Source organism: Plectrocnemia conspersa, unplaced genomic scaffold (assembly GCF_051122295.1).
Source record: "Plectrocnemia conspersa isolate PC_06_02 unplaced genomic scaffold, ASM5112229v1 ptg000002l, whole genome shotgun sequence".
In the NCBI taxonomy this organism is placed as follows: Eukaryota; Metazoa; Arthropoda; class Insecta; order Trichoptera; family Polycentropodidae; genus Plectrocnemia; species Plectrocnemia conspersa.
The window spans coordinates 4,974,638-4,993,689 of record NW_028277166.1 but is presented as its reverse complement, the minus strand read 5'-3'; the positions used below and the strand labels follow the sequence as shown (position 1 = coordinate 4,993,689).

The 19,052-nt window shown below is 29.9% G+C and overlaps 2 protein-coding genes across 11 annotated transcripts in view; one reads left to right on the top strand and one right to left on the bottom strand.

Annotated features, from left to right (window-relative positions):
• kcc (solute carrier family 12 member kcc) overlaps nucleotides 1-15,550 on the top strand; it is a 392,353-nt gene extending 376,803 nt beyond the window's left edge. For 3 of the 10 annotated variants that reach the window (XM_088205009.1, XM_088205006.1, XM_088205012.1), the window contains 10 exons: nucleotides 1,798-1,991; nucleotides 2,060-2,228; nucleotides 2,302-2,491; nucleotides 2,557-2,772; nucleotides 2,838-2,945; nucleotides 3,416-3,469; nucleotides 3,838-4,014; nucleotides 12,890-13,026; nucleotides 15,011-15,150; nucleotides 15,215-15,550. In XM_088205009.1, coding sequence (XP_088061135.1) covers nucleotides 1,798-1,991; nucleotides 2,060-2,228; nucleotides 2,302-2,491; nucleotides 2,557-2,772; nucleotides 2,838-2,945; nucleotides 3,416-3,469; nucleotides 3,838-4,014; nucleotides 12,890-13,026; nucleotides 15,011-15,150; nucleotides 15,215-15,306 — 1,477 coding nt within the window. In that variant the 3' untranslated portion in view covers nucleotides 15,307-15,550. Of the gene's footprint in view, nucleotides 1-1,797; nucleotides 1,992-2,059; nucleotides 2,229-2,301; nucleotides 2,492-2,556; nucleotides 2,773-2,837; nucleotides 2,946-3,415; nucleotides 3,470-3,837; nucleotides 4,015-12,811; nucleotides 13,027-15,010; nucleotides 15,151-15,214 lie in introns of all 10 variants that reach the window. The other 7 variants (XM_088205004.1, XM_088205002.1, XM_088205008.1 and 4 more) reach the window with 3 other exon arrangements.
• On the bottom strand, nucleotides 9,550-11,054 carry LOC148237427 (uncharacterized). Its single transcript, XM_088205014.1, has 2 exons — nucleotides 10,316-11,054; nucleotides 9,550-10,259 (listed from the first exon to the last, which is right to left on the bottom strand). The coding sequence occupies exons 1-2, from the start codon at nucleotides 10,921-10,923 to the stop codon at nucleotides 9,692-9,694; spliced, it is 1,176 nt and encodes a 391-aa protein (XP_088061140.1). The 5' UTR covers nucleotides 10,924-11,054; the 3' UTR covers nucleotides 9,550-9,691.
• Nucleotides 15,551-19,052: the final 3,502 nt, after the last annotated feature.

Genomic DNA, 19,052 nt, shown 5'->3' with positions numbered 1-19,052 from the left:
CCCTCGTTATTGTGGTAATTATGTGAGCAAGTTCTGACTATATTTCCTCAAGGAAGTGATTTAGTACAGTCCAATGTTTCTTTAAGTTTTACAGATTAGATTTACCTAGATTTCATAATCTAAATAATTAAAACGAGCTAGGTCGTACATATCTGGTATTGAAACTTCTCTAATAATGCGTTAATACAGCTTATAGAGAATATCTTATATGTTTTAAAAATAAAAATAATAATAAAAAGTCGTCGATCCTCTGACCAAAGCCGATGATTCGGGGCGGAAACAGACTCTTTGTTTTTGTCCAATACATATATTAGCGTGTATAATGGCGTAAGTTATGTTTCTTCTCGAAAATTTCTTGATTTCTCAAGAAATTTTCTGATTTCTCGAGAAATTTTAAAAGGAATTTTTTATTATATAAAATTTAATTTGTACAATTATTTTTTAAAGGTTTACAACCACTTACCTTTTTATAACGCTGCAAAAGTAAAGACGGTTTCATGCTTAATATGCATATTTCTTTGAAGGTTTAAATAGAGTTCTGGGAATGACAAAAAAATGTTTACAAATTTGTAACATTTCCACTCTTCTTATTTTTGCTTAATTGCTTAAGTAATAAATGAAGACACTCAGATATGAAACCTTTCCTAATGTTTAAAAACATTAATACTTTCTTAGAAGATCGAAAGTATTTGAATGACCAACATTTTTTGCGATTTTCTATTACTCTAACCGGCCGACGGCTTTATCTTTACCTTGGTGATCTAAATACCCGCTCTAATAAGAATAAATTACACATTTTTTGTAAAGTAGCAGCAGCTGTTATTTCCAATTGTCTCACGATTATTATTGACAGCCGAAGGGGCTTTAAATTTTTGGTTAAAACAATAGGAAAATAATAATTCTGAGCTAAGCTTGAAATTTCAACGGGCAATTAAAGTGAAATTATATAATTAAAGAAACCAGACATTAATGTCATTGCTGTCAGCTCGTCAAATCAATGTGCAATGCCAGCGTATTAAAGAGCAGATGACGACAACCATAGTGTGGATGTCTTAGTCCTAACGCATATCAAAAGAGGATTATCGAGACGTTCCGGTACCCATATTTGAAATTCCTCAAGATGTGTCGATGATTCGGTGCGAAACCAAACTATTTTGCATTATTTAATACTTGGAGTCGCTTTATTTTCACTTGACTTAAACAGATTCGAAATCAGCTAAAATTTTCAACATCGTCATTCTATAAAATGTGTAATCAGGGGATGCTTACTACCTGTTCACACCGCATTCCTTTGCATTCAATATCAACCTTTATCTTTGGTTCAAGTAAGGTCCATATTTTTATAAGATACCGTTAAAACGGTCCTTTTAACAAGTTAATCGCAATAATTATAGACGATCTTGATGTAAAAAATAAAAACCGTAGTTAGAGATAAATGAGAATTTGCGGCAATTTTAATAATGAAATCAAATTAAAATAAGCTTTATGATCTGATTGTTGATCAAAAATTAAAAATGTTTAAAATAACAACTTATTTGCTTGCTTTTTGAGTCCAAATGTTACCCACCAAATTTGGTAAGTTCATGTACATATATAAATTATATCTACTGGTTTTATAATTTTTCATTCTTTCCTTTATACAATTGGTGTGGTTCTGTACACTGTTCGTGTTTCGTGCAATTTTATTGCCAAAAATATTTATTCATGGTTATGCGTATCATAAATTGTTTTACTCTTTGTTAGCAAGTTTATTATACATTTTATTGAGAACATTTCAACACAAAATTATTTTTACAGAGCTGAGAAAGAATGGGGAGATGGAATCAGAGGTTTGGCCTTATCAGCTGCAAGATATTCCTTGCTGCGCTTAGAAGAAGGACCTCCTCACACCAAGAACTGGAGACCTCAGATCCTGATCCTAGCCAAGCCCACTGGCGATCTTGTTCCGAAGTATCGAAAACTCTTCGCTTTTGCTTCTCAATTGAAAGCTGGTAAGTATTTTAACAATAACTTCAATGATCATTCATATTAAGACTAACTATAATTATTTATATTTAAGGCAAAGGATTGACTATCTGCGTATCTGTAATTGGCGGTGATTACACTCGATCTGCCGGCGAAGCTCTTGCAGCTAAACAGCACTTGAGAAAGACCATGGATGAAGAGCGTGTCAAAGGCTTTGTCGATATCTTAGTGTCGCGCAACATCACCGACGGGCTTAGTCATTTGTAAGCTTATTAATTATAATTAATGTTTTAATCATATTTAGTATGTAAAAAATAACTCTTAATTTGGTAATAGGGTTCAAACTACTGGTTTGGGTGGTATGAAGCCAAATACTGTTATTTTGGGCTGGCCGTATGGTTGGCGTCAATCTGAAGACGAGAAAACTTGGCGCGTATTCCTTCAAACTGTGCGTCACGTGACCGCTGCTAGGATGGCTCTCTTGGTACCTAAAGGAATTAATTTCTTCCCGGATTCTTCTGAAAAGGTGAGATTTTTTTATTTTAAAATGCAGCAGTTTAGAGATTAAACAATTTATTATCTTTTCAATAGGTCGTTGGAAACATTGATGTCTGGTGGATCGTACATGATGGTGGTCTTCTGATGTTACTTCCATTCTTACTGAAGCAACATCGCACGTGGAAGAACTGCAAGATGCGCATCTTTACAGTAGCTCAGATGGAAGACAATTCGATTCAGATGAAGAAGGATTTGAAGATGTTCTTGTATCACTTGCGTATCGAGGCCGAAGTTGAAGTCGTTGAAATGGTACTGTTTATGACTTAATTATTATACGTGAACAGACAGTAATAATATAAATATTATATATTTAGATGGACAGTGACATATCTGCTTATACATATGAGCGAACTTTGATGATGGAGCAACGTAATCAGATGCTTAGGGAGCTTCGTCTGAACAAGAAAGAATCTCTCGGAGTGGTCAGTATTATTTTTATATAATTTATAAATTTTAATGGTGGAGGAAAGATTATTAAGAAGATTTTTAATGAAACAATAGTAATATAATGTATTATGTCCATAATGTTCATTTGCACTGCTATTAATGTGGTATGATCACTTGATAATAATAAATAGATGTGCTTCTATGACAACTATCTATGTAACTTCTGAACTGTTCTGGCATGTAAATTGATGTGACTATCGCTTTGGATCAAAATTATTGTAAATAATCATACTTGTATTACAAATGATAATATATAATTATATAATACAAATCACATTAAATTGTACACAGTGGGTCATAAAAAAATGACCCATAACAGGAATATGTATACGATCGACACAGTTTTTAATATTATTATATACACATATGTTTTAAAATATATAAATACATATATTTCTATCTTGCATTCTTTCTTTGTGTGATGGCGGACATTGTTGTGCGGCAGATGCAATCTCTCGTGGACTTCAACGAGTCGAACTCCGAAGAAAAGTTGCCACTGGTAAAATGCAAAGTAGAAACAAAATGTTGAGCATCACTTCGAGCCCCTCATCATCATTGTTTAATGATTATAATTTAAACCTATTATGATTTGATTGCCGATAATCATAAATGCATATTCCTATCAATGTATCATTACAACAAACATCACACAATACTTTCTTAATAAGAATCATTCATGAACCTATACTTCTACTTTCCATCTAAATGTGCGATATCATTCATCATGTGTACAATGCTTGAATGTTTTATTGTCCGTTTTGAAGTTCAGTTACTTTTTTTGGTTCCAAATAAAAAAATAAAAATTATCGATATACATTTTTACATCCAAAGTTTAAGGGTCTTTGTTAATGTTCCATGTATGTGTAGGTCCAAGCTATCGTCGATCATCATCACAATGAAGTCAAAACTGCAACCAAAGTCCGTTTTGCTGAACCCGGTGGCAAAGATGCTCCTCCAAATTCTGAAAAGCAAGGAAATGGAAATCAAGTTCAAGATCCTCCGCCATCTCCCCCGATACCCAACGGAATGACCGAGAAAGACGAGGTATAGTTTCAAATTGATCAACATTTAATATTAGATAAGCATATTGAAGTAAAAAAATACAATAAACCTTTAAAATGTAACTTTATACAAATAATGATGTTTTGAAGGTTTACTGTATTGTTTATGTACATATATACAAAGCTTTATTATTTAATTTTGATCAATCATATTATTCACATTTCCTATCATTTATCCCAAATTTAAAAAAAAACACTTATAGTTAATTTTTGCTACGGTGACGAAGCAGCAAGTCACTAACAGCTAGTAATGCTATTTAATAATTTGTTTATACTGCGTATTATTAGGAATTATATGTAAATATAATAAATTAAATTTTATTTAATTGAAATAATATAATTACTCCCAGACGCAGCGTTCCTTAAATTGTTTATAATACTGATAAATAAAGTTGTTTGCTCAAGCATTACTTTTGAATTTTTTTGAGCAAACATATTTATTTTTTCAGTTTTGAGAAATTATGTTTTAAAGTCACTGTTTAAAAAAACGATTGGTTATTCTTAAAATCTAGAAATTAGATTAAACACTGTACAACAATTTTGCACTGAGAATATTATCTAGATTAGCTAGAAGTAAACTAATTACTAGTATGCAATCAACGCACAAATCACAGTTTAAAAAACGATTAGTTATTCTTAAAATCTAGAAATTTCATTAAACATTGTACAGCAATTTAACAAAGATTATAAAATTAAACCCTAAACCTTTTTTTTTAAAGTTAACTACGATATTTGACTAAAATTAACAACGATATTTGAGAAAAATAACGTAATTAATTTTAATTACAAATTGACTATAAAAAAAAATATTAAAAAAATACTGAACTTTTAATGCGTTTTTTTTTTAATTCTATAAAAAATCTATAATTAAATATTGGTAACATACATAAAAATTATACTTAAGTTTTTTCTCTAATTTTTTTACTACAACAACCAAAAAAAATAATTAGCATATTTTTGGTAAAAATATATATATACAATTTCACTTTTGCTAACTTAAGGATTCATCTTTAAATTTTAAGTTTAAAACGTAGCCTTAAATGAATACAATATTTATTTTGTCAAAGCTTTAATTTTGGTTAACGGGTGTTTTTTATAAAAAGCTTAGAAAAAAATGAAAATAACAATACGAAAAAAATATGAAAAAATACTAAACATATTTTAAATATACACAACTATACTTTTATTTATTAGTTTTTTCTATAGATTACTACAATAACCAAATATAAATACTTTTGCTACCTTAAAAATCCATAATTTTAATTTAGAGTACGAAACACAACCTGAAATGAGTAAAACATATGTATATTAGAAGTATTTTGTCCAAGTTTCAATTTTTAATTACGTTTTTTATGAAAATTTGGGGAAAAAATTTACATTATATAAAAATAAAGGAATGAAAAAAATCTGGGAGAAAAATTTTAATCATATTTTGATAGCAATTATTTTATAAAATTTCGATTTTTCTTTTTAAACCACAATATTTTAAATCCAATTCTAAATTATAATTAAATATATATATATATATATATGTTTAATACATTACTACAATTACCAAAAAGAAAAAATGAACTACTTAGCATTTTTGGGACCAGACTTCAATTTTTTTTAACGAATTTTTTTAGCAAAAATTTTTAAAAAGAATTGACAATATACATATTTTAATAAAGCAATCAAGGAAAAGGAAAAAATATAATTTTATAATCTTAAAAAACAATTTATATGTATAATTTACAGTCCAAATAAAAATTATATTTTAGAATTTTATCTAATTTATTTTACAATACATTACTAAAATAATCAAAAAGTAGCTCGCAATTTTTTGGTAGGAATTTTTCTAAAATATCCTTTTTTTATTTTAAACATACATAATTATAACCCAAATTGAAATTAAACTCGAGTTTTTTTTACTATTTTTTACTTTACATTGCTACAATTAACAAAAAGAAATCAGTGGAAAATTTACTAAGAATATTTTGGTAGCAATTTTATAAAAAAAATTATATACTGCTACCTTTAAAATACATAATTATAATCTAAAGTGCAAAACTAAACCTTAAATATATATTAAAAGTATTCTGTTAAAGTATTAATTTTAGCAAAAAGACTTAAAAATGATACTACAATTATAACCAAAAACAAAAACTCATAATTATAGACCTAAATGAGTGAAATATTAAAAGAATTATAACAAAATTTTAATTTTGAATGAAGATTATTTTTGATAAAAAGTTAAGACAATTTAACAATAATCTTAGAAATAAAAACAAAAAAATGAAAAAGCATGTTTATTGCTATATTTACGTTTGATAGTATAAAAATCCATAATTGTATCTTAAAAATTTCAGTAAAATTAATTAAGTAAAAATTTAGTATTGCCTTTTTTTTCTTAACACAAAATAAAATATGCAAAAATCAATTGCAAAAAACAGTGAGCCTTTTTTGGTAGTCATTTCCAAAAAAATACTAAGCATTTTTTGCTATCAATTTTTAGAGAAAATTTTACATTTTCTATTTTTAATTCTCTAATTATAATATATACTAGTCCAAATAAATATTATTTTTTTGCGTTTTGTATATTTTTGTATTATATATTACAACAATAAACAAAAATAAATTAATTTTTTTTTTTTTTTTTATAAAAGTTTATTTCTTAAATAGACATAGGTAAAATAGCATACAGATATATTAAATGCACAATACTGGTTCATAACCATTTACATTGTTTACAAATTGTTAAGTTATACAATAACATAAAAAGAATAATAAATTATACGAGAATATACTAAATTAAAGGAAAAATACATAAAACCTTTTACAAATTTAAAAAAAAATCCAAAAAAAAAAAAAAAAAAATTTTTGGAAAAGAATGAAGCAGATGAGAAAAACAAATTATACAAAATACATAATATACAAAATAAAACACATACAAAGGTAAATAAACCTAGCCCTGTAGACCTGAAACTGATGACACTGTGATGAGCTTAACTGCATCAAAGCAATATGTGCTTAGGCATTTTATGTTTGTATTTAAATTTAAGTTTTGCTTTGTCGTAATCACCGATTCTTGAAATTAGTGGGTTTGCGTGGTCTCGCGAGATTTTTTTATAGTATTTTTCGGTTTGATAATAACAGTATTCTTTAATGGTAGGAATTAAATGTTTGGTGTGGAGTTTTTTAAGGTTAGTATAAAACGGTGTATTATAAATTATTTTTATGGCTTTATTTTGAATTACTTGAAGTTTATTAAAATTACTATTACTCGCGTTACTCCACACTGAACAAGCGTAAGTTAAAACAGGTCTGATTAATTGTCTATAGACTAGAATTTTATTTTTTATTGTAAGCGCACTTTTTCTATTAAATATTGATTTTAGAGCCGCAATGGCACCGAGCCCTTTCGACCGGAGTTCAGTTATATGTTTATTGAATTTTAGTCTGGAGTCCAGGTGTATACCCAGATATTTAACGCTCGCTCTCCATTCAATGTTATGCCCTTGTTCACTTTTAATGGGTGCAGGCAAGGGTTGTCTACGTTTAGTGAATATTATTGCTTCTGTTTTGTCTTGATTAATTTTAATTCTCCATTTCATAAAATATTTGTTTTCAAGGGATTTTTGAAGTTTAACTGCAATAGGTTTAAGACCATAAGAACTAGTAAGGATTGCAGTGTCGTCAGCGTACATTGAGAGTTTAGTATTTTTTAACATTGGAATATCATTAGTATATAGAATGAAGAGAAACGGGCCAAGTATACTTCCTTGAGGAACACCAGCTGGTATTTTACGCGGTGTCGAAAATGTATTATTTAGCGAAACAACATAGCTTCGATTATTCAGGTAAGACCGTAACATGTGAATAATGTAATAGGGAGTTTCATATTTTAAAAGTTTATACATTAATCCATCATGCCATACTGTATCAAAAGCCTTTTCCATATCTAATAATAAAAGACCAGAACTTTTTTTCATATTAAAATCGGCAGATATGTGCTCTGTTAATCTATTAAGTTGATGCGTAGTCGAGTGATTTTCGCGGAAACCAAATTGCTCATTAATGAGTTTGCTATTAAGAGATTCCTTTAATCGAGATAATATAATTTTTTCAAATAATTTGCTAAATGAGGGAAGTAAACTTATCGGGCGGTAGTTAATTGGTATGTTATCTGCTTTGCCAGGTTTTTTTATCGGATGAATTTTTGCCGTTTTCCAGATTATTGGGAAATATCCAAAAGATAAGCATGAATTAAAAATGTTATTTAAGTACTTAAAGCAAACAAAAGGAAGGTTTTTAATCAATATATTCTCTAATTTATCTATACCTGGAGCCTTTCTATTTGATAATCGTTTAACAATACTAAGAATTTCTGATATGCCGACTTGGTTAATGGATTTTTTATCTATTGGAGTTTTACTAATATCTTTAATTGCCCGGTCTACTTTATTTTGGGTTTTTTGGTCAATGTAATTTTGCGTAAGTTGATAAGATGTAGAAAATGTCTCAGCTAAAATCTCGACCTTCTCCTGAGTCGTGTTAGCTACGTTGTTTCCGGTTTTTAAAGGTGGTATATTTGAGTTTTTATTTTTAAGCGATTTCGTCATTCTCCATAAGGAATTATCTCCCGGTTTCAAAGCTTTTAGTTTACGCGACCACGAAGCGTTTTTGATGTTTTGAATTTGAACGCGAATTTCATCAGTTAGTTTGTTAATTAGAGTTTTAAGTTGGGGCGATTTATTTTTGTGCCATTGCTTTCTCATATTATTTTTAATTTTAATACGTTTAATTATTTCTGGGGTGAGTTCTATGTTATTCCAAATATTTTTACGCGACGGAATTGATGATATTTTGGCCTGCTCGATCACGGATGTTAAGTAATGAATATCATCGTCAATAGTTTTAGTGTCATTTGAGGTATAATTCTGTCGTTTAATCAATACCCGAGACTCTACTATGCTTCTGAATCGCTTCCAGCCTTTGCATAATTGAAAACGACCTCAGACACCATCTCGACCTCACCGTCCAACGTAAAGAATACTGGAAGGTGGTCCGAGGACAGAGCCTGGATGCAGTGCATGTTTGAAATCCGGGAATTACCCTTGACCAACGTTATGTCCAGAATTGACGGAGTCGTGTGGTTGGTAGGATAATGCGTTGGGGATTTCGGAAAATTTACAGTAGTGTCCGTATCGTGTAAATAATCAAAGATTAATTTACCGGATCGATTCGCACCGGGGCAATCCCAATGCATGTGTCTCGCGTTAAAGTCTCCAGTTAATATCACGGATTCTCCAAGACGAAACACATCATCAAGGTCACCTCGAAGCAACCTGTCACCGGGAGAATTATACCCCGCGACAATTATTATTAATTTATTATCGTGTTTAATTTGTATCGCGACAGTTTCAAGATTAGTCGTGTTTGTTGTAATGCGCGCGTGTTTAATTGATTTTTTTACAAATATCGCGACCCCTCCGCCTGGCCTTGAGAGACGGTCCCTCCGGAGGCAGACAAAGTTCGGTATAAAAACGTTGACGTGTGGTTTGAGGTAAGATTCGGTGATTACGACAATATCAATTTTGTACTCACTGATCAGCAGTTCCAGTTCTCCAGTTTTATTTCGGAATCCGCGTGAATTCCACGTCAAAACGTTGAGCCCCACCTTAGAAGAGCACATCGAGATATTCGACCATCATCAAGGCGATCTCCATTTTGCTGGCACACTTTCCAGCCTTGGTCCTGATTTCTTGAAGGACGAGCAACATCCTGCGTAGCTCTGAAGTTGGCATTGTGTCTGAGAGGGGCTCCTCAGGCTGCCTGGTTTGGGGACGTTGTGGCGCCTTGTTTATTGGTGCTGGTGCGGCGCCAACCTGGGCGTTCCATGAAGTGGCTGATGAGATCACTGCTGGGGTGGTTGAGGTTTTTACCAACGCTGGTTTCGTTGGTTTCAGTGCAGGAAATTGCGCTTGCTCGAGGTTGAATATGTTGTTCGGCTGCGACGAGCGAACAGTGGGAGTCGGTCTCTGTTGTCTCTTCTGAGTTTTCTGTAGGTATTCTAACCTACGAGGGCAGTCCTTAAAATTGGCCGGATGGTCTCCTCCACAACCAGTGCAGATGGCGGGTGCTTCTCGGTCCTTCTTAGAGCACTCGTTCGTGGCGTGGTTTCCGGGGCATTTGACGCACCTGGGAGCTCGTTGACAATTTCTTGCAGCGTGGCCGAATTGTTGACACCTGAAACATTGCGTTAAATGCAACTTATTACGCTTGTACTTTTGAAGCAAACGTACCGGATGCTTCTTATAGTGCTCGTTGTTGTATTAGCCGGAAACTGGACAAGGTAGAGCCTGGAGTCTCCTTGTTTCTCGGTCTTGGTCTTCATTGCCGTCACCTTGACGACGCTAAGTCCTTGACGTTCGAGATCAGCGGCAATGTCTTCGGTGGGGACCTCTGGGAGCCCTCTCAGCACGGATTTCACTGTTTTATCGTCGTCAGCGGTGAATGTGTGAAAGGCGCGTTGGCCCTTCAGTCCATCCATTAACAACGCGCGTGCTTCAAACGACGCGCAAAGTACTGACACATTGCCACTTCCCGTGTATCGCAACGAGAAGTTCGATGTTTTTGTGATCGACTTAATTAAGTCGATCGTCTGGAGGTGTGTTCCCGTGATCTCTACGATCACAGGCGGTATCCTCTGCTGCTTCCTTTCGATCACTTCGGGAAGCTTTTCATACCTGTTTTGGCTCGTGGTCGGAGGCATCTTAGCATCCTGGGAAACTTTCGATGTCTTTTTGGGTACCTGCCACTCGTGGTCTGGCAGGCCTGAAGTTGATTGTGAGGCGTTTAGGTACGCCTTCAACGTTCCAAGAGAACGCTTGCGCGTCTGCGCCTTCTTCATGGCGCTGTCTTTGTAGCTAATTGCAGTGGGCGTGTCTATCGTTGCAGAACGGTAGCGGGGGTGTCCTTCGTACGATAACGGAGCGAAGCGCGAATGCGACCGCTCTCGTCAACAGCACAGAGTGGACTGAAAAAATAAATTAATGGATAATATATTAAGTATAGTTTTGTAAGCCATTTTTATAGAAAATTTCATTTTTACAGAATTAAACTTAAAATGAAATAAATATTAACGAAAATTATTTTGATAAAGTTATATTTTAAATAACATATATTTTAGGCAAAATGTTAAGAAAAAAATTGACAAAATATATAAATAACAAGAAAAAAATAATAAGCATATTTTAGTAACAAGATTTATAAAACAAAAATACTTTTTCTATTCAAAAAAATTCTAATTAAGAACTTATCTATATATATATATATATATATATATTTCTTTTTTTTTTAAATTTTAATTATAAATAATTAAAATAAACAAAAACAAATTGGTAAATAAAAATTAGAAAAATACACATTTTTCACCGTACCTAAAAAAATCATAATTATAACATTTAGTTAAGAACTTAACCTTGAGTTTAATATGTATTACAAATCTTTTATCGAAGTTTTAATATAAAATAACGAATACTTTTAGCAAAAAGTTAAGACTTAAAAAATCCTAATTATAATCTTGAAACTGAAACTTAAATGAGTTTAATATGTATTAGAAGTATTTTATAATCATATACTTTGTCAAAGTTTCAAATATTGCCAAATAAAAAATATACCATATATCTATAAAAAAAGAGACTATAAAAGGGAAAAAAATAAATTGATATATAAATCTTAATTTTGTGTAAAAAATCGTGTTGTACAGTTTAATTTGTTTTACTAGAATTTCCAATCGCTTAATATATATGTGTATTAAAGAAAAAATATTTATATAATATCATACCATAAAATTCTACAATAAACCTAATAATTAAGTTTAAATGTATTATACACCCACATTGCATGTATATAAATTTATGCAAAATAATTATTTTATAAGACTAACAAATCATTCAGTGGTTCGTAAACGACATTGCATAGATATTCTTTTAAAAATATCGATAGTATTTTAAAAATAATTTGACTTCCTAAGGAAAATAACTATGCAGCATCTCACACGAGCCGCCGCTGAATTCATTCATTAAATGTGGTCACCAAAGTGTCTCGTTCGTTCAAAAATATTTTTGTTAAAGTTTTTCTTTTTTTTAACTGAGTTTACATATTACACGTTTTAAACATGAATCAAAAATAAATACATATTATATTTAACATTAAAAACAAACATTGCACGTGGTTTATTCTATGGCATGCATTATTTTGCCTAAAAGTTTTGAGGTCATTTCTCGATTTGTATATTCAATTCATAATAAGAATTCCTTTAAAAATTACTTGAGTCATTATTAGATTTCGGTTGAATTTCCAATAATTTAATATTTCGTCATCCAGCTGAAAAAATTTTACAGTTTAATTTGTATGGTATGGCAGTTGACGGAATATAAGAAGGTGTGGGCGTAATTTGTTTATAGTCTTTATTGTTTTTATATTCCAATCTTGTGATATATTTTATGGTTTATAAGATAAACTTGATTATCTTAGTTTGCTTTATCACCACTCACTCTTAGTGTCACAGATCCAAAAATGACCTCTTATCCCCTAATAAAGGCTAAGTCTTAGTTGTACGTTAGTGAAGTAAATTAAGCATAAACAAACAACAACTAAATACCTAATATATGACATCGAGCGGTAATGTTGAATCGATCATGTGCAATGTTTGGATGGTCACTAACGAAAATAACGAAAATGTTTGGATGCCCTTTTGGCTCGCACGAACGCACAACTTTCTCTAACGAATCAAGGGCGGAGAATTTCGCCGTAGTTTATTGCACATAATCGATTCAATGTGGGATTCTTCCCCCGATGATGATACATCTCAGAGCGAAGCCGAGAAACGACGGGAAAGCTATGGGAAAGAATGCGCAAAGGAGGCCGAGGCCAATGAGAAAGAGGACAGAGGAGACAAAGCATCCGAGACGAAGTTAGACAAGACCAAGAAGTCAGTCAGCATTACACCGTAAGTATTTTTATTAATTTTTGTTTACTATTCTAATAATATTTCGATACAGCAGAATGTTTCAAGCCTTCCGAAATGTATGCAATTGTTCTATAAAATCAACTGATACTTGCGAGCAAAATTTATTGTTACGAATCTTATTTTTAATATTTTAATTTACTTTTATAGATTAATTTATTCTGAAATATTATAATAAAATAGATTGCTCGTAAATATTATTTTTAATATGAAAATATTCACTCAAATTATCCGCCACAACTTTGATAATAAATAATAATTATTATAATATAAGGATGACTATTTAAATCATCTTTTTTTACCATGCTTATAAAATTATTCATAAAAATGTCAAAATCGAGTGAAACCTTCGAGAAAGGTACTTTGGTCCGCTCGTTACGCAATAAACCCTCTCATGTATAAAGTTTATTTTATGGGTTACTATAACTTTTATTCGTTCGTATAAATAATATAAAAATGTTTTTTTCCAAAAACGATTATTATATTACATTTATTTAAAAATAATTGTAATAAATCATGTTAAATATTAAAATAAATTGTCACGATAGTGTGTTTGATACTCAAACATTAAAAAAAATTGGAAGGCTTGGACACAGCACATTTAAAAATTGATAAAAAGAATATGGAAGCGGTGCTTACATTGTTTATATAAGCTATTATTTGTATTAGTACATAAATATAATGAGATTACAAAGTTATTGATATTATAAATTATAAAAGTATTTTTTAAATCGCGTTTGATTTGCGCTATAGATTGTTCTCGTACCTTGGCTACCTATCAAATAATTTAATCGTCTTCCTTAGAAGAAATCCAGATTTTAACCCTATCTTAATAGGGTTAAAATCTGGATTTCTGACAGAATAACTAAATTAGGGTTGAGGTGTAAAACAGCTGTTTCTTCGGTCTTTTAAGTCTCGGTCGATACTGGACGTAACTCCGCTTGAACTTTCTTGTATTTTTAATCAGAATCGAAATACTAATAAAATCAAATTTTGACTTGTGTAAGATCCTGATAGAAATTTATTCTAAATTTTATGCTTATATACTTTTTTTAATATAGATGAAGTTCTTAGTTCTTTCCTACTCTCGAATCCCAATTCAATGCGCTGATTTAGAAGTCGGTAAACAATACTTGAAAGAATCATGTTTGAATCTCATTTAAACCTTTGTGTCGACATATCCTGATAAATAATTAAAATTACATTATTTGATTGTAAGCTATAATAATATTTTATAATTATTAAAATGTCACTTATTTACAGACTTTAATTTTATTCTGATGCCTCACTGCTTATTTAATAGTTTTTGCTTATGTTTACCCCAGTGTAACTCATTGGGCTTACGCCTGTTATGTTTCAATAGAAATTTACAATAAATAAGTGAGTGCTTTTTTGAAACAAGTGGAGATGCACAAAATTTGGGTACCTGTTAAAGCACATTTTACTGACCTTTGACTGTAAATTTAATTTGGATTTTAATCGGCGTAACGAATAAACTTGTTCTGCAAGTTGAAAATAATTTTTATTACGCTTTTACAAATAATTGCATAGCTGGATAGTCAAGACATTGTTTTATACAAATCAACATTTTTTTATAATGAACGCCATTTTAAATTTATGCTATTTTGACACATTTTGCTTGTTCATCGCGTTAATTCGTCTTAGGTTAAGGTTAGTTATGCAGCAGTACATCGGTAGCTTCGCGACACTGTCGCTCGCGACTTCCCAGGTAGGGGGGTCTGCGTAGCGCCCCGATACAACTACAGAGCCAAGTCTGTCTGCCTTAGAACTCAAGTTCATGTTAATGGCATATTTTTATCCTTTCGCTCGGAAGAAAAGGATCGCTGGACTAATTTAACATTTATTTATGGGAAAACAGATATTTTTATAGCATTAACTATTTACAAAATAAGATAAATAAAAATCTTTTTGTACTAAATATTTATTACAAAATATAATTTTACAGGGATGAAGGAAACGTGCGACGAATGCACACTGCCGTCAAACTCAACGAAGTTATAGTTAACAAATCTCACGACGCTCAACTTGTCATTTTGAACTTACCCGGACCTCCGAGAGACACAAAGATGGAAAGGGAATCAAACTGTAAGTATAACTCGGTAACATAAGAAGCGAACTTTTAATTTTTACAATTATTTTATGCTTTCAGACATGGAATTTTTAGAAGTACTCACCGAAGGTCTCGAGAGGGTACTGATGGTGAGGGGAGGCGGCCGAGAAGTCATAACCATTTATTCTTGAATCAGTACACAGTGTACACCTTCAGCTCTTATGTTTGTTGCTCTTTGCATATTGATTAATAAATTTCTATCAATAAACGATGACCTCATCTGTTGGATAGCTGTCTATCAAAAATCTTAAAAGACTGAAAAAAAAGTATTTCCGTCTTTGGAGTGATACGTTACGCATGAACGCCGTAGAAATATAGTGATTACACACACCGATGATCAAATTGTTTGTTTTTTTTAGTCTATCTTCGACAAAATTATTTTTTGATGTGTGTAGGAATGGAAATTATTAAAAATAGAAATGTTCCTGTGTGCATCAAGAGAATTTATATAGTAAATCTCTTCCGAGCGAGTAAGCCGTCGTTTATGTATGTGAAAATCTGAACTATCGTTAAAAATGAAGTCTTATGATTCTAATGGGTGTGAAGCCTTCTTTCTGACATTTCAATTAGATAAAGTGATGTTTAGTGATTTTGCAATATAGTACATTTTTATTCGATAATAATTACGTATATGAAAAAAATATATTATAACAATAGTCTATAAGGCGTATTTAACTTTTCAATATATATATATTTATGGCTTTTTAATATGTTGATTTTATTTTTTAAACGTAGCCTTATATATTATATTATAAAATATATATTATATATATTATATTTACACGAACATAAAGGTGATTGCAATAATAGAAAACTTATAACTGTATCTTAATAAACTAAATAATATGTATGGTAGAAGATATTGTGCTTAAGCTTTTTTTAATCGTGATTGTCCTTCTGGAATATTTTTGTTATCTTTTCATATTAAATTTTGAAAGAATCTCGTGTTTTATAGAAACAATATTTTTTATGCACAATTAATTTAACCGTATGTGTTCAAGTTCATATTCAAGTTTGTTATTAAATATTATTTGTTTGCCTATCGTATTAAAAATTATAAATAAATTATAAAATATGTATATGATACATAAACTTCGACTAGATTAAAGTTTGCCACGTTTATATTAATTGTATTAATCGATTTAATATATAAAAGCACTATAATTCGCAATCGCATTCAGGATATTAAATTAAAAAATATTTATAATAATATTATTATATGACGAATCACACATTGACATACGCATGAATAAATAATATTAGTCTCAATTCTGTGCCAAATGATTATAAAGCGTATTATACGATATAATCATGATAATACCTAAATTAACTATGAGATCTTAGAATGATTATTTACTAATCGTGTTGCGTGTGTTAATGTGCGATTGTTTTTAAGCAAGTTATCTTTATGTTATGTTCAAAGATAACTTGTTCTATGTAAAATAATATTGTTGTGGTTATAATAACCACAGTGAAATATTAAAAAAAAACGTTTACGAATATACATGTGTAATTTTAAATTATTAAATTAATGTCAAACATGAAAAATATAGCTAGAATGTGTGATAAATATAGAATGTAGATAAATTTAACGATTAAGTAAATTCAATGAAAAAGATCACTATTCAACCTCACTCTATGCGTATTTAGTCTCTATGTGTCAAAACTATATATTATATAATTAATACAAATTGAAATAAATATATATATATATTATAAACATATACACATAATATTAAATAAGATATACTGTTAAATATCAAATAACAATCGTACGATGCTCAATTTGCGAAAGTGACAATTTCGCCCGTATCATTGTACTTCATATTAATCTGATCTGTAACTGTTTCTCTTATCTGTGTGAAAAAATATAATAAACAAACAAAAAGAGGCTGTAATGCGTCTATTGATAAGGTTTTAAACTGTGTCAAAGTTAAATAAACATACAAATACAAAAAATGCGTACCTAAACGTTGTTCACGTTAAAAACGAGCTTCATTGTTTGAGAAAATATTTTTTAAAAATATTTAAAATTATTTAAGGGGGAGCAAAAGTTGTGTGTATCATTATTAATACTGCTGCATTAATTTAGCGTTGAATTTGATTACAAAGTAATTATCTAAAGATACAGAATCATACCGAGACCATTAAAAATGTCCCCCTATAAAAATATGGAATTGCTTAATTACTGGTCTCGTGTGTGGTTCAGAAATTACATTGATGAAAATATGATTTTCTACTATATATGTTTATTATATTTACATGGCGTTATGAACGTCATTCTGTTATTGGTAAATTGTTTATTAACTTATATGGAATGAGCCAAAGTTTGACTTGTGCTATAAAAACAGTTTATTTTGTATGTATGAATTTTCGGTGAGCAACGGACAAATCAAATGAAATTTGTGGTAAAGTGTTCTTTATATTAGAAAAAGGAGCAAATTCAAAGAATTTGCTCTCAAATGACCATACGTATAGGAGTGAAGATTAAAAAATCTAAATTTTAACATCAAGCGTTCAAAGATTGGTATTCTTTATCGTTTAGAATACTTGTTTGATTCGTCTAGGCCTTACATTTTTATATGTACCTGTAATTACTTTTTAAAAAAGTGTAAAACGTGACACTCTTCTTCATATTATATAATAAAATTACTCTTATTGTATATTATATTTATAATATATACGTACATGTTTATGATTTTATTTTAAATAAGATCTGATGTATTAAAATATCTATATATTTTTAATTGAAATTAGGACTTTATTAAACGTTGTATGATTTCACAGTAATTACGTAATTATAGGAATGCAAATTTGTAAAGTTAGGTCAAGTTGTACAAACGAGTTTGACTGAATTGATGGAAATTGAGATGAGATTGCTCTTGGAGTGTGAGATTTGTATAGGTAAACGCTTCTGTATTTTATTTTTTAAACATTCCAAATATGTTAAAAATTTAAATATATAATATTTGAGCCCCCTTTTCATATTAAATTTAAAAAAAAGTCACAAATTAGATGAACAAATTAATCACTGCAACAATCAAAATATTCTATGTATTAAAAAATCATTTTTTTCATATGCAAGTTAATCTAAAAAAATAGTTATAATTTTTCTATTTTTGTATCTCAATGTATCACGTAGATTTTTTTCTTATTTCACCATGTTGTCTTCCGATTATTTTTCCAAGCTTTCAGTTTACAATCACAAAATATTATAACCACTCAATTGAGCTAAAACCAAAAAAAAATATGTATAATTAGATAAATTATAATAAAATTATTCGGATATTAACTAATTTAATGGCTACGTTATCGTCAAATTATAATTGTAACTATTTTTATATGAATTTTTAATTATTGTTTGTTGTACTATTTTTTAGAACACACAATTCCAAAGCATTACATACCAAATATGAGTATTTGATAACGTTAATCGAAAATCGGCGTAATTATTTATTTTTTATATTATTGAAACATTGTATGAATTTTTAATTGATTTGTTTACTATCATCTTGTTTACGATACGGTGCCAAAGAGTTATGTTTATAATAATGATTTATGACTTCACAAAACTTCATCTAGTAGAAATGAAATCATAATATTTGTGTTAGGAAACACTTAAGAATTGTAATAATGCACCAACTTTTTAATAATAGTTTAATAAAATTGTATCTTTGTTTTATTTTTTATGTTTTCATAATATATATATATATAAATATATTTATTATTAAATATATATATTTGAGGCGACATTGTTACCTTAGTTTAGGCTGTGATTCAGCGATTAGTATAAATTTCACGTATTGTGTTATAATATGCAATTATATAAATATAATTCATATGTGTTTGTATGTGTAAGATATGCTACATATAATAT

Excerpts from the sequence above, each read along its gene's own strand:
- LOC148237427 (XM_088205014.1), bottom strand. The coding sequence starts at position 10,923 with ATGAAGAAGGCGCAGACGCGCAAGCGTTCTCTTGGAACGTTGAAGGCG. Across the intron at positions 10,260-10,315 it reads AGCACTATAAGAAGCATCCG|GTGTCAACAATTCGGCCACG; the intron begins GTACGTTTGCTT and ends GCAATGTTTCAG.